General features: G+C 36.4%; 4 protein-coding genes across 7 annotated transcripts; 3 read left to right on the top strand and 1 right to left on the bottom strand.

The window, feature by feature from the left end:
* Positions 1–82: 82 nt before the first annotated feature.
* Positions 83–1,588, top strand: LOC17898162 (tropinone reductase homolog At1g07440). The gene is made up of 5 exons (XM_006304060.2): positions 83–214; positions 297–504; positions 590–809; positions 994–1,100; positions 1,193–1,588. The coding sequence occupies exons 2-5, from the start codon at positions 460–462 to the stop codon at positions 1,379–1,381; spliced, it is 561 nt and encodes a 186-aa protein (XP_006304122.2). The 5' UTR covers positions 83–214; positions 297–459; the 3' UTR covers positions 1,382–1,588.
* A 1,129-nt stretch (positions 1,589–2,717) lies between these two features.
* On the top strand, positions 2,718–4,201 carry LOC17900529 (peroxidase 2). The gene is made up of 4 exons (XM_006304761.2): positions 2,718–2,991; positions 3,078–3,263; positions 3,354–3,519; positions 3,614–4,201. The coding sequence occupies exons 1-4, from the start codon at positions 2,776–2,778 to the stop codon at positions 4,018–4,020; spliced, it is 975 nt and encodes a 324-aa protein (XP_006304823.1). The 5' UTR covers positions 2,718–2,775; the 3' UTR covers positions 4,021–4,201.
* Positions 4,202–5,906: 1,705 nt separating this feature from the next.
* Positions 5,907–7,364, bottom strand: LOC17896820 (peroxidase 2). The gene is made up of 4 exons (XM_006306495.2): positions 7,100–7,364; positions 6,830–7,015; positions 6,579–6,738; positions 5,907–6,485 (listed from the first exon to the last, which is right to left on the bottom strand). Exons 1-4 carry the CDS (start codon positions 7,307–7,309, stop codon positions 6,079–6,081), a joined length of 963 nt encoding a protein of 320 aa, XP_006306557.1. The 5' UTR covers positions 7,310–7,364; the 3' UTR covers positions 5,907–6,078.
* Positions 7,365–9,438: 2,074 nt separating this feature from the next.
* On the top strand, positions 9,439–15,236 carry LOC17898017 (homeobox-leucine zipper protein HDG2). 4 transcript variants are annotated; one of them, XM_023776997.1, is made up of 12 exons: positions 9,439–9,682; positions 9,930–9,991; positions 11,208–11,489; positions 11,580–11,697; positions 12,287–12,475; positions 13,117–13,530; positions 13,631–13,732; positions 13,813–14,013; positions 14,091–14,265; positions 14,355–14,626; positions 14,701–14,790; positions 14,875–15,236. In XM_023776997.1, exons 3-12 carry the CDS (start codon positions 11,245–11,247, stop codon positions 15,220–15,222), a joined length of 2,154 nt encoding a protein of 717 aa, XP_023632765.1. In that variant the 5' UTR covers positions 9,439–9,682; positions 9,930–9,991; positions 11,208–11,244; the 3' UTR covers positions 15,223–15,236. The 4 variants fall into 4 exon arrangements, with proteins under 4 accessions (XP_023632765.1, XP_023632764.1, XP_023632762.1 ...); XM_023776996.1 differs by having other exon boundaries at positions 9,441–9,682; positions 11,223–11,489; positions 14,701–14,796; XM_023776994.1 differs by having other exon boundaries at positions 9,441–9,682; positions 14,701–14,796.
* Positions 15,237–15,308: the final 72 nt, after the last annotated feature.

Here is a 15,308-nt window from a genome sequence, read left to right as displayed (position 1 = left end):
TTTAAAAAAAATAAAATTTGGACCACATATTGAGTTATCATCTCCAATGATTGATTGAATAATCAACTTAACGTTTGCTTGCTCCACTTGTATTCTCTTCTTCAATCTGAGTTCTTCAGGCGTAGGAGAGAGCAATGGCTGGAACAGAGCAAAACCAGAGATAATGCCTTAAGGGCAAGACCGCACTTGTAACTGGTGGAACCAAAGGGATCGGGTTCGTATACAGATCCTAAATCTTTCCATATATATTTTCTAGAAAGCATATTTAAAATTCTCTGATTTTTGAATCAAAATAGGCATGGTATAGTTGAGGAACTTGCGGGATTTGGAGCATTGATACATACTTGTGCGAGAGATGAATCTCAGCTTAATGAGTGTTTAAGTGAATGGAAAAAGAAGGGATTTCAAGTCACTGGTTCAGTCTGTGACGCATCTTTGAGAACAGAGAGAGATAACCTTATGCAGACTGTGTCTTCAGTGTTTGGTGGCAAGCTCGATATCCTCGTAAGTTAGATCTTTATTATATATACTCTTTTCTAAATTAATTACTCAAATCCTTGATTTAATGTAATCTTTGAATCATAATAAGATAAACAATGTTGGAGGGATTCGGGCAAAGCCGACAGTGGATTTTACAGCAGAGGATTTCTCGTTTCATTTTACGACCAACTTAGAGTCTGCTTTTCATCTGAGCCAGCTTGCACATCCTCTTCTCAAGAGTTCAGGATGTGGGAACATTGTGTTCATATCTTCTGCTGCTGGCATTTTATCGTTTACTGTAATTAGCTCCATCTACTCTGCAACAAAAGGTAATTATAGTAAAACTAACTATTGAAGAAAACAAAAACACCTATATGTGACTATTGAGACTATCAATAGAGGTTTCTTTTTTCTTACAATGGTTTTCACATGTAAATACAAAGCCATTAGCTGGTTCTTGAAACAATATTCTAAGGCATTGATATGTGTATGTGTGTGTGTGTGTGACATTAGCGGCGATGAATCAGCTAGCAAGGAATCTGGCATGTGAGTGGGCTAGTGATGGAATTAGGGCTAATGCTGTGGCTCCTGGAGTCATTGCGACTCCTCTAGCTGGAGAGGTGAGATACAAACTATATATGCTACGTTTCCTCCAAGACCCATCTCCCTTTCTTGCCTTTGCTGATATCTTTACTTTGATGATGATCTTTAGGTGTACGATGATGAGTTCAAGAAGGCGGTAGAGTCTAGAAAGCCATTGGGGCGTTTCGGGAAGCCTGAAGAAGTAGCCTCGGTGGTAGCTTTTCTATGTATGCCTGCAGCTTCTTACATAACTGGTCAGACCATTTGTGTAGATGGAGGTCTCACTGTCAATGGTTTCTCGTATCAGCCACAAGGTTAAATCCAATGTCCGAAACAACCAATAAACTCAACTTTGTTAAAATAAGTTTCAGTGTCGAGACTTGGCACGTAAGAACTCTTTTCATCTGCAAGAAGGCATCTAAAGTATATGAGGCTATGACCCATAGAATCTTATTGTATGTTTAATTTCTAGCTCCATATTATATTTGATCTCATCTAAATAATATAAATTCAGGACCTTAAATAATTAACCTGTGTCACCCAAATAATTAACAACAGTGATACAAACGAGAATGATCACTAGTATTTAAATATGTAAAATAAAATAAAAGTGGTATTTTATCAGACAAGAAACTTGTGGATATTTTATCAGACAAGATAAGGATATTTGACAAGAACCAGCATTATACATTTTCTTTATATTGTTTGTCTCATTTTTATTGTTTTATCAAAAATATGCTAAATTTTTACAAAAGAAAATATATAGACATATAAGAAATTTTACTTAAAAAAATTGCTAGACATTATATCTTCTTTTTACCTTTTACTGATTGTGGGAATCTATATTATTGTCTGGGTTTTTAAAAAATCGATTTTTTTTTTATTTTTTTTTTGTATGTGACTGTATTAACTTGGATATGCTAATTTGCTAAGGACTAAAACATTGGAAATTATATTGTCTTTCATGTTTTCAGTTTGATTGACAAAACTCAAATTTGTGTCTATATTTTGCGCTTGCGCTTGCACATAGTGTTAATGTGTTTATTATGTTTGCATTTCACGTTCATTATTCTATATTCCTAATTAATTAGCTCTAAAGATGATAATACTTGGAGCATAAAAGATAATGCAGCCGGCAGACCAAAAGACGAACGTGTGTTCCACACATGTCAACGAATTGTTTTATGTTTATGTTTTAAAGTATTTAGAGCTGATGACAATGAATACCTCAGATTTGGTTAAACAATTGATTTAAATTTAAACACTTGTTTTCAGTAGAATACTGCCCTCTTTTTATAATCTGTATAACCAAAAAAACAGAGTTTTCATTCCCCAATCGAGTTTACAAGTTGTGCAGACATGCTTCTAATAGTCAATAGCTTTCTCAAGGAGAAAACCAAAAGAAAGATCCTTTTAATAATTCTTAATAGTTTCTGTTCCAAGGGAGTTTTATTTTTATATTAAATTAGCCTCCAAGAAACAGAAAGATCGTGGAGGCCCTGCAATGTCCTCTGTTTTTCAAACCTAATTTAAAAAACAGAGGAGTACTGCAAATGTGTTTACTTTAATCTCATTTGACATTTTCTCTCTATGGACATTTTCAATGTCTTTGGATAATCTATAAAAGGACTGAGAATGTCTCCTTCACCTTCATCTCCAAACTGTTTTCTCACCTTTCTTGGCTGTCACTCAACAAAGCAAAGAGAGACAGTAATGGCGACCAAAAACCTTCTCGCCCTTGTGGTTCTTCTTAGCGTCCTTGGAGTCTCTGTTGCCATTCCAAGGTTTAGGCTTGACCTCGACTACTACCGGTCTAAGTGTCCGGACACAGAGCGCATTGTCCGCCGTGTCACAGAACAATATGTTTCTCGCAAACCAAGCCTCGCCGCTGCGCTTTTAAGGATATATTTTCATGACTGTTTCGTCAGAGTAAGCTAGCTTCACTTATTCTGCAAGACTGTGACAATAAATACATAAAACTAGTCCTAACTCTTTTTTTTTTACGATTCATGCAGGGATGTGATGGCTCCATTCTTCTCAAGTCTCCAAACAATGATGCGGAAAGAAATGCAATTCCCAACCTGTCCCTGAGAGGCTATGAAGTTGTTGATGCAGCCAAGTCAGCGCTCGAGAAGAGGTGTCCGGGTATCGTTTCTTGCGCTGATGTTCTTGCCTTGGTCGCCAGAGATGCAGTCTTAGTGGTATAATATTTTCTCATTGGACTGATTTTGTCATTCCAAAAACCTATAAAGTACTTTAGTATACAATTTCTTATTGTTGCCTTTTAACAGATCAGGGGACCATGGTGGCCAGTTCCATTGGGGCGCAGGGATGGACGCATCTCGAGAGTTTCCGACGCAAACGCAAACTTACCATCCCCTTTCGCCAACATAACCACGTTGAAGAAGAACTTTGCTGACAAGGGTCTCAACGCTAAAGACCTTGTCGTTCTCTCAGGTACTTATCTACAGTAAAACCTTAATAAGTGCAATATCAAAAGCTAGAAACTTGAAAGTTCAAAGCTGAATAAAAACTGGTTTCTGTTGAGCAGGGGCTCACACCATCGGGATCTCTACTTGCGCTCTCGTCAACAGACGTATATACAACTTCACAGGCAGAGGCGATTTTGACCCGTCGATGAACCCAAGCTACGTGAGGACATTGAAGAAAAGGTGCAAGCCCAATGATTTCAAATCCATAGTGGACATGGACCCAGGCAGTGTGAAGAGATTTGACTCTCACTACTTTAACGTGGTGGCTCAGAAGAAAGGGCTCTTCACATCTGACTCTACCCTTCTCGATGACTTTGAGACCAGACATTACGTTGAGATTCAGGCCTTGACTAATGGGATTTCTTTCAATAGAGATTTCTCAGAGTCGATGTTCAAACTTGGTTTTGTCGAAATTCTCACAGGGAGAAACGGTGAGATCAGGAGGAAATGTGCTTTCGTTAACTAATTTGGATCGTGATCGATCGACGGTTATTATCTTCTTTCTTGCATGGAAAGTTTCTTTGTTTGAGTTTTTTGGTGTTGTGTTCTGTTTCTTTCTTCCCTGAATAATTGTAAAATCTATCAAGTAAACTAACATGTATTCTTTAATGTTTGTGATGGAAAAAAATGTGATTCAGAGTTTTGAATTGAGTAGTACTATTTAACTAATTGGTTTAATCGATCCAGAACGAAACCATACAAAAATAATATGTGCTAAATTTTTTTTTTTTTTATATTTATAATATTTATTTATAAAATTCGAATAAACCCAAATAGCCTGGGCCAGGCCTTACACGATTGTGATCCATTAAGCAAAGAAAATCGGAAAAAACTAACGGTGAAAAAAGAGAACTCGGATCCTGTTGATCGCCGGAGGCAGAGTGACCGGAGCCTGAGATCCGGCGGGCTCAAGAATCACAGCTTTGCGGCCACGACGAAGGATCGAAAACCATGGACGAAAGAGACCGGTTTCCATCTTTGATCCCTTTCCTCCGCCGCACCAGACCCACCACAAGTCTCCCGGAAAGCTAGTCACCCCGACAACACGGTTCCACGGTGGCAGATCCCAACCTAGCAATCCGCCACTCTCAGATCTAACCTTCTCTTTCCTTCACCGCAGTTTACCGAGATCCGAGCAAACTCTTCCTCGATCTGGACGGAGAGATACCAAACACGGCAAAAACAGAAAGCGGCGGCTCAAACCAAACCATCTGCAACCAATAACCCGCATCAGCCATCTAAGATCATACAGATCTACCGCTAACTCCCACATCAAAACGCGAAACCCTCCTAACCCCCACCGATTTCCGCCGTTGTCCCAGCTCATAGAAGAGGCGACTGAGCCAAGAAGAACTCTGAAGCATCCCCGCCGTCTTCAAAAACGGGAACCACCGCTACAAAGAACTCCAATCGCACCACCACAGCCACGACAACATCGAAGGGGCTACCACACCACCGCAGACAGAGAAGAGGAGCTGCTCACCCATGGATCTCAATCGATTGACCTTGGCCAAAGATGAAGCACTGATCGGAAAAAAGGAAGGAAGAATAAAACTCTAGATCTAAAATTTGCCCACAAGAGAAAGAGAAGCGCTAATACCAATGCAACGATTGTGCTTCTGTGATTGCTTTGTTAATTAAATATCAATTCGCTAAATTCATATACCTTTGTACATATAATTGCCGCGTGGGAAAGGTGGTCTCTGTTTCTCGAAGGTGTCTTTTCTCTGACGTTGATATCCTCGCACGTGCCTCACGTGGACCAGCTGAAGAAAGCTTCTCAACCCTCCAAGTCATCAATGTTGTCGCTCCTCGTTCAGATCACTCGGCTACCGAGTTAATTTGAGATTTAGCCAAAACCATTGATTTGAGCCCCCAACGGGAACTCATTCGTCATGATGATTTTTTTTTGTTTTTTTAATGATTTAGTAGAAAAAGGATTATGTTTCTAAAAGAAAGAAGAAGAAACCATATTTACTTTTAAAAAAGGAAATTTTCTTTTTATAGTTTTAGAAATAAAAGGAAAACACTCAAACAAAAAAAATGGAAATTTCCTTTTTATATTTTTAGAAATAAAGGAAATAACTCAAACCCAAAAAAATGGAAATTTCCTTTTCTATTAGTTTATTTGGACTGCAAAAAATAAATTGTTTTGTTTTGTTTAATCTCAGGGGAGACGAGAAAGTGGGAAGAATAGACTTTGAGGACATACTGAGTGCTGGAACCTTCTCTTCTCCTCTGCTTTACTCGTAGGTCGAAACAGAGGAATTATATAAAAGTGCACTGATGATGACTTATTAGCTTATGAAGTAGAACAAGTTATTATGGCTTCAGTGCCACAAAAAGAAATTGTCTTTTAACAATTTAACGTTTATTAGACTTCAAAACAAATCATACAAAGGAAACTCTGTCTGAAATCAACAGACTTGGAGGAAAAGAAAGGAAAAAAAAAAACATACAAAAGGAAGGATAAGTGATGGAATCAAATCATCGAAAGAGGTTTCAGTTTTGTTTAGATCGAAACTCAGTTAGGGAAGGCGCATCTCCTCCTGATCTCACCCTTTTTCCCGGTGAGGATTTCGACCAAACCGAGTTTGACCATTGAGTCCGAGAAATCTTTAGCGAAAGAAGACCCACCAGTAGCAACCTGTCTCTCTATGTAGCTTTTGGTCTCTGGATCATCGAGGAGTGTTGAGTCAGATGTGAACAGACCCTTCTTTTGAGCCACAATGTTGAAGTAGTGAGAGTCAAACTTCTTGACACTGCCCGGGTCCATCTCCACTGAGCTCCTGAAATCAGTAGGCTTGCACCTTTTCTTCAATGTCCTCACGTAGCTTGGGTTCATCGACGGGTCAAAATCGCCTTTGCCTGTGAAGTTGTAGATACGGCTGTTGATGAGACCGCAGTTAGAGATTCCAATGGTGTGACCCCCTGATCAAGAAACCGTTTTTATTTGTTCAGCTTGGTGACATCAAGTTGATAGCTTTTAGCTTGCACTTAAAAAGTGTTTTTAAAAGTATATACCTGAAAGAACGACAAGGTCTTTAGTGTTTAGGCCCTTGACGAGGAAGTTTTGCTTCAGTGCAGCAATTCCGGCGAAAGGGGATGGTAGATTAGCCTCAGAGAGTCTTGAGATGCGACCATCCCTACGACCCAATGGAACAGGCCACCATGGTCCGTTGATCTGTACAAAAAAAGCAACAAAAATAAGTTTTAGTTCAAGTTTCATTGGCTTTAGAATGAGAAGAATCAGTCCATTATGAAATGTTACGTACCACTAAGACGGCGTCTCTGGCGACTAAGGAGAGAACATCAGCGCAGGAAACCACACCGGGACACTTCTTCTCGAGGGCTGATTTAGCGGCATCGACCACTTCATAGCCTCTCAGGGACAGGTTGGGGATAGCGTTTCTTTCCGCATCATTGTTTAGAGATTTCAGAAGAATGGAACCATCACATCCCTACATGAACCAGCAAAGTATAGTTAACGTCTTTTTCATATATATATATATATTTCAGTATAGTCCCAAAGAAGCAAAACTTACTCTGACGAAACAATCATGAAAATGCATCCTTAGAAGCCCGGCAGCAAGACTCGGCTTCCGAGAAACATATTGAACTGTGACACGACGGACAATGGCTTCTGCGTCAGGACACCTGTGTTTGTAGTAGTCAAGGTGAAGGCCTTTTTGAGCGACTGAAACTCCAAAAACGCTGAGAAGAACCACAAGAGCAAGAATGTTCTTAATCGCCATTACTGCCTCCCTCTTTTCTTAGCTTGTTAGCTCTATTGAGTGTTAGCCAAGAAAGGTCAGAGCAGCTTAGAGATGAAGATGAAGGAGACAATCTCAGGCCTTTTATAGATCATTCAGAGACATTGAAAATGTCCATGGAGAAATGTCAAGTGGCATTTAGATAAGCCCATTTGCAGTAACCCTCTGTTTCTTAATTAGGTCTGAAGAACAGAGGAGGTCGAGGAGGACATTGCAGGGTCTCCACTATCTTTTTGATCTCTGCTGGTAGTTGAATATAAAATTTCCCAAAAACTCAAAATCATGCAACGATTATGAAAGCTTCAAATCCTCTTTTGCTCTATGAAAGGCTATTGACTTTGGACAACATGTAGTTTAGGGGACTTGTTTTATTGGTCCTTAGCTCTCCAAGTTTTTTAAAATGTAAATTAAACTGTTGCAGTATGTGGAATCCACGTTCGTGCATTCTCATAGCAAACCATGCAAGTTGCTAATTTTAGTAATTGGATATTACAATGCACTGTCAGTTTCTGGTGGAACAAGTAACGACCTAAAGACTATTACAAATCAACATTGAACCAATATTAAACTCGTGAAATGACATACTCATCAACGAACCTCTCGTCGCTCTTCTTAAAACATAGGACAGGCCTAAAGTGTATGTATACAAGTCATACGGCCCATCTATGAAAAAGTTGAAATTACAATTTTGAAAAGATTCAGTAGTAATATTTTCTAGAAAATGAAATATTATTTCCGTCTTTATAAGCAAGAGAAAACTCAAATGTTTTTTAAAAAAATAATAATAATAAACTCTCTCTTTTTTTTTTTTTTGTTAACAAGAAAACTCAAAAAATGTTAGGCGTTGAATGAAATATTAGTGTTTCATATAGAAGAGAGTAATAGCACAGTACACAAGTAATAAGGAGGGAGGGGAGGTTAAAGTGCAAGAGAGGCATGAGAGCAGTAAATGGCCTAAGAAAAAGCCATGCAGCCTCTGTGTAAACATTTAATGCGTCCAAACTATTCGCCACCCTATCACATACGTACATATATGTATAATTCTATATGTACATACATGATATTACTACTTGAATAAAATTTAAAAAAAATAGAAAGTTTTTTAAGACAATTTTAATTATTTATTAATCTTGACAAGTATAATAAACTTATGGAATAGCGACGTTAAAATAATACGCAGTATATTTCTATATCTTGGCGTGATAAAAGTACGTATGAATGAACGACTTTTACAAATAATCACTTTTTTTATATATATGGGTGATCCGTAATTTAATTAAACAGCTTAATTACACGTTATAGTTATAAATGCCTGGGCCACGAACTAACTAAACGTATGTAGTTAAAGTAAAGTGAGAAGTCTTTTTGTGTAAAAAGTGGAGTCTTGTTCCTTTTTTTGACAACTTTTTAAGTTATGTTATTTTAGGTAAACAAAAAAAATTGAAATGTGTTAAAATTGAAAAATTTGGGCCAAACTTATAAGAATAATATACAATATTAATTTATGTAATATTTAAGAAAATGCCATGGGGAGAGTAACATGGATAATTTTCATTCTATTTTTTTTATTTTGTACTTAATTAGAACAATCCAAATTAAATCTATTCAATAATAATAATAATAATAATAATAATAAATATGCAATGATTATATATATATAAATCAAAAGATAAAGACTACAAAAATCATATATAGCAAGAAATTATAAGTCAACAAAAAGATTCTTTATAAAAATTTCCTAAATAAATAATAATATTAAGAGCACTAAAAATTAATAAAATTTTGAGAAAAACATAGATTCTATTCCATTTATATGTGGACTATTTTCTTAAGAAAAATCTTTAAATGAAGAATGACATTTATTACTGGGATATATAAGCAAATCTGAAATTTAATTAATTTTGTTAAGTTTATAATATATTAGAACTTAACAAAACTATACATTACATAAACTAATCAACATAAATTATATAGGTTTCTCTATATATGATCAAAGCAACAAATACATAATTTTGTAACATATAACTATATAAGTATATATCTCTCAGCTCTATCTCTCTCTATCTATACGAGCGTGTAGGAAGGGATAATAAAGAGTCCCCTCTCTCTCTCTCTCTCTCACACCATTTAATTTCATTGCACCCTCTCAATTCTCTCTGCCATTACTCTCCCCTCTTTTTCTCCTCCAAGATTTTGCACCTACCTTTCAAACTCTTCGCTCGCCAACAAACCGCTTCACTACCAAGACCATCAGCGGTTTTCCGATCACAAATCTCTCAGACCAGACGACGTCACTGTCCGCTCCACCACCTTCTCCCTTTTAGTGTTGTTGTTTCATTGCTTCGTCCTCTCAGTGTATGTCTCGAAACCTCATCGTTTCTTGTGTTTCTCATTAATTCTATTAAATATTATTATTATTTTTTTTGTTTAATGTATTGGATCATATTACACTTAAAAAATTTCTTAGCTAGCTTCTTCATTAAAAAAACTCTCACTTTCATGATGATGGTGATTGTATATTAATCGAACATATCGCCTGTGTTGAATTTTCATTCTTGAATATTACAATTGATTTATCTTATCATGATTTCTGCATATATAGGCAGAGATGAAACCCTCGAGACAACAATAAAGAGAGGATCGAAGATTAAATTACAAGCTAAGGTATGCATTCTCTTCGTATTTTCATCATTCTTTTTTCACTCTATACGTTTTTTTATTATTATTATATAAACACGTGATATACTTTATCCAGATTTATATATGTTTATTTGTGAAATTATAAAAAACGTTTTAACTACGATGATAATTTATGCTAAAAAAAGATAGCTGGGAAAATTTAATACATTTTTCCAGGCCTTATCTCACGTTTGGTTGTAAGTTGTATCTATATTAACTGTATGTTGGTCCGTCGCACCGTGCACTGATCATATAATTAACATTTTTTTCCATTTCGGTTTTTCTTTTTTAATCATAAAAAACGATTAGGTTACACTTTTTTTCCTGGAGGATGTTTACATATATTTGAAAATTTGCTAATGATTACGATATATGTTAATTACGATTTTTTTTTTTCTGTTTTCAAGAAAGTATTGTTTCTTTTCAATAAACGGGATAGAGTTGGGAATTTATTTGTACCTACTTTTTGCCCATTTTATTATCTGCTTCGAGCAAATGAGTCCAACGTTTCTCTTTTCGTCTTCTCTTCCATCCCCTCCCATCAAAATCAAAACTGATCAATACCTCGAAACTTTAATTAAAATTATTATCCATCAAAGTTCTTATAGTGTATTAAGGTCTTTTGAGACATCAAGTTATTATTTTCATCTACACTTATATATATATATATATATATATATATATATATATATATATATATATATATGTTTTTCGAATCAACTTAAAAGATTTCATTGTAGTAGACTGTTTGTTAGTTGATTTTTACTTTTGAAAGGGGAAAATTTTGAATAATTCGGAGTAAGCGAAATTCATTATTTTATTGGGTTGGTTATTTAATAACTTATAAATACATGATTGTGATGTTTTATAATTTTGCAAGGCTCTTTTTTTCCTTGCTTTCAATTAGTGGGTCCTTAATTTGTTTCCTACAATCATCTCCAATTTCTTCGTCTTTTCTTTTCCATTAGCTTATTATATCGATCCTTTTTGTAAGATCTTCAAGAAGAAAAGAAAGATTCAAGTTATATGTTTTGTTCATATAAAAAAAAAAAAAGTTGAAAAGTTGTTGACGTGTAAAAAGTATTGCCATAATTTGTTCAGCCCTTGGAGAAATTTCTCTTTTCTTCTTGGCTCTAGCTCGTAGTACCCAAGAACAAACCCTAAATTTTGGTACTCCTCTTTTTTTGTTTTTGGTTTTTAGGGTTTTTGGTTTCAGTCTGCAGTGTATAAGAGAAAAGATGTTCGAGCCAAATATGTTGCTCGCGGCTATGAACAACGCGGATAGCAATAATCACAACTACAACCACCATGAAGACAATAACAATGAAGGGTTTCTTAGGGACGATGAATTCGACAGTGCCAATACCAAATCCGGAAGTGAGAATCAAGAAGGAGGATCAGGAAACGATCAAGATCCTCTTCATCCTAACAAGAAGAAACGTTATCATCGTCACACCCAACTTCAGATCCAGGAGATGGAAGCGTATGCATATCAATTAACTCACTCGCTTCAATCTTCTTGATTTCTTTTTCTTTTTTTTTTGACAGTTGTGTGTGTTTGGTTGTTGAATAGATTCTTCAAAGAGTGTCCTCACCCAGATGACAAGCAAAGGAAACAGCTAAGCCGTGAACTGGGGTTGGAACCTCTTCAAGTCAAATTCTGGTTCCAAAACAAACGTACCCAAATGAAGGTATGTACTTTATATTATCAACACATGTATAAATTTATGGATCTATTTATATTAGAGAAAATATATATACTTGTTGAATTATTATTATCCATTCGTATTGAAGTTAAGGGCTTATGTTTATACTTAGACCTATGCATCTGATCTCTCAATCACACTCGTGACAATTTTTGGATGGATGGTGTTTCATTTAGAATTTATTCATTGACTTTGGTGGTTTATTTGGCAGATTTCTAGATCTAGTTAATACAATTGACTTATTTTTCTTACTTTTCTTCCAGATATATATATTTTTTTTTCAATTGAAAAGTTGTTGTTTGGCAGAACTATGTTTTTGGCGGATCAAGCCATAGAATTATTGTTAGGTTGAAACAATAAGTTAGAGCCATATATAGGAGGACTGAAACGTTTTGGACATATATGCTTACGTTATGCAAATACGGTGAAACACATATAACGCGTACACAAGTGTATAATGTGTGTGTACAAATATAATTCCCCACTTTTTTTTATAAGTAAAATCCTTTGTTGCTTCAATTTACCTAAATAACAAACGTCGGTTTGTAAAGAACTAAAAGATTTATTCGTGCAGAATCATCACGAGCGGCATGAGAACTCGCATCTTCGGGCGGAGAACGAAAAGCTTAGAAGCGACAACCTTAGATATCGAGAGGCTCTCGCAAATGCTTCGTGTCCTAATTGTGGTGGTCCGACGGCTATCGGAGAAATGTCTTTCGACGAGCACCAACTCCGTCTTGAAAATGCTCGATTAAGGGAAGAGGTATGTCAACTTGTTAAATACAGTAATTAATTAACCTTCCGAACGTAATCTTTTATTTGATCTTATCAGTCCTGTAATGTTTAATGCACTTTATAATGTTAGAACTTTGAAGCATGTTTTGTTCTGCTTTTTTATTTATTTTTAAGACTTAAATTATAAAAATATATAAATAGAGTAAAGTCGTGAAAAATTCATATTACATTGCTTTCCATATGTCAGTTCATTCTATTTAATATACTATTTAATAATCAAATGATAAATCTTATATAATTTTCCTATCTGATAATTTAAAACGCATTTTTTCGTATTGAAAGACTAGAAAAAGACAATCATTAATGAAATAAATAAAGATACTAAAACGACATATGAAAGTAAGCAAAATTCCTTCCATTTCATCAAATTATATGGTTTCGTATTTTCTACACTAAATCTGTCCACACTTTCTATGAAACATCAATGTTAATCAAATTTTATTTATATTGACATGAATTGGTAAAAGTAAATTAACAAACTTTAATTAAATACTACTTTTTACAAAAGAATTATATTTGTGAACCAAAAAAAAATAATAATAATAAAACATAACTTGAAAGAAACGTAAGGAGTAACTAACAACTCTTTATCTTGTTTTGTCTGTGTAGATCGACCGTATATCAGCGATTGCAGCGAAATACGTAGGCAAGCCAGTCTCAAACTATCCTCTTATGTCTCCTCCTCCTCTTCCTCCACGTCCTCTAGAACTCGCCATGGGAAATATCGGAGGAGAAGCCTATGGAAACAATCCAACCGATCTCCTCAAGTCCATCACTACACCAACCGAAGCTGATAAACCGGTCATCATCGACTTAGCTGTGGCTGCAATGGAAGAGCTCATGCGGATGGCTCAAGTGGACGATCCAATGTGGAAGAGTTTGGTTCTAGACGATGAAGAGTATGCTCGGACGTTTCCTAGAGGGATAGGACCTAGACCTGCTGGATTTAGATCCGAAGCTTCCCGAGAAACCGCTGTTGTGATCATGAATCATGTTAACATCGTTGAGATTCTCATGGATGTGGTAATATAATTAACCTTTTCATTTCGCATATTTTTTAAATGTAATCTTCTCTACTGAAGAGTTTTGATGTTGTTGCATGGATATATATATGATGTTGCAGAATCAATGGTCTACGATTTTCGCGGGGATGGTTTCTAGAGCGATGACTTTAGCGGTTTTATCTACTGGAGTTGCAGGAAACTTCAATGGAGCTCTTCAAGTGGTAGGTTTTTTTTTTTGTTTTTTTTCCTTTCTATCTGTAAACATTGTACTTGGAACTGAATTAAACCCTCTGTTTTGCAGATGACTGCAGAGTTTCAAGTTCCATCTCCATTAGTCCCGACTCGTGAAACTTATTTCGCACGTTACTGTAAACAACAAGGAGATGGTTCGTGGGCGGTTGTCGATATCTCCTTGGATAGTCTCCAACCAAATCCCCCTGCTAGATGCAGGCGGCGAGCTTCAGGATGTTTGATTCAAGAAATGCCAAATGGATATTCTAAGGTATATAATAAAAACATTAGGTTATATATCTATATCTAAGCTACAAATTCAAAAAAATTAAAAATTTAATGTAACAGGTGACTTGGGTGGAGCATGTGGAAGTTGATGACAGAGGAGTGCATAACTTATACAAACACATGGTTAGTACTGGTCATGCCTTTGGAGCTAAACGCTGGGTAGCGATTCTTGACCGCCAATGCGAGCGGTTAGCTAGCGTCATGGCTACAAACGTTTCCTCTGGAGAAGTTGGCGGTAAACATAAATGTTTTGTTTCATAACTACTTTCTCATAATCAGACTCAGAACTTGAGTCAAAATTCTAATATTTTCATGAAATTGCAGTGATAACAAACCAAGAAGGGAGGAGGAGTATGCTGAAATTGGCGGAGCGGATGGTTATAAGCTTTTGTGCAGGAGTGAGTGCTTCAACCGCTCACACATGGACTACGTTGTCCGGTACAGGAGCTGAAGATGTTAGAGTGATGACTAGAAAGAGTGTGGATGATCCAGGAAGGCCTCCGGGTATTGTTCTTAGTGCAGCCACTTCCTTTTGGATCCCTGTTCCTCCAAAGAGAGTATTCGATTTCCTCAGAGATGAGAATTCAAGAAATGAGGTAATTCTTCTTTAGTTACTACTCTCTTTAGTTCTGATCTGGACAGAGTGTTAATGTTTTCGTGAGTTGTGCAGTGGGATATTCTGTCTAATGGAGGAGTTGTGCAAGAGATGGCACATATTGCTAACGGGAGGGATACCGGAAACTGTGTTTCTCTTCTTCGGGTAAATGTGAGTTAAGCCGGGTTTCTAACACTAGTTATGATCAACTGATCGTAGCTAATAACTTGTTCTTTCTTTATGTCACAGAGTGCAAACTCTAGCCAGAGCAATATGCTGATTCTACAAGAGAGCTGCACTGATCCTACAGCTTCCTTTGTGATCTATGCTCCAGTGGATATTGTAGCAATGAATATAGTGCTTAATGGAGGTGATCCGGACTATGTGGCTCTGCTTCCGTCGGGTTTTGCTATTCTCCCTGATGGTAATGCCAATGGTGGAGGAGATGGAGGGTCGCTCTTGACCGTGGCTTTTCAGATTCTGGTTGACTCAGTTCCTACAGCGAAGCTATCTCTTGGCTCTGTTGCAACTGTTAACAATCTAATAGCTTGCACTGTTGAGAGAATCAAAGCTTCCATGTCTTGTGAGACAGCTTGAAAACAACCCATTAGGTACTTGCAGCAAACATTTTCTTCTAGCTGTTACGCCTTCATGTGATCATACTAATTTTATCTTCTTTCTGT

Source organism: Capsella rubella, unplaced genomic scaffold (assembly GCF_000375325.1).
Source record: "Capsella rubella cultivar Monte Gargano unplaced genomic scaffold, Caprub1_0 scaffold_1, whole genome shotgun sequence".
In the NCBI taxonomy this organism is placed as follows: Eukaryota; Viridiplantae; Streptophyta; class Magnoliopsida; order Brassicales; family Brassicaceae; genus Capsella; species Capsella rubella.
The sequence above is the reverse complement of the archived record's forward strand: the minus strand, read 5'-3'. Positions and strand labels throughout refer to the sequence as shown.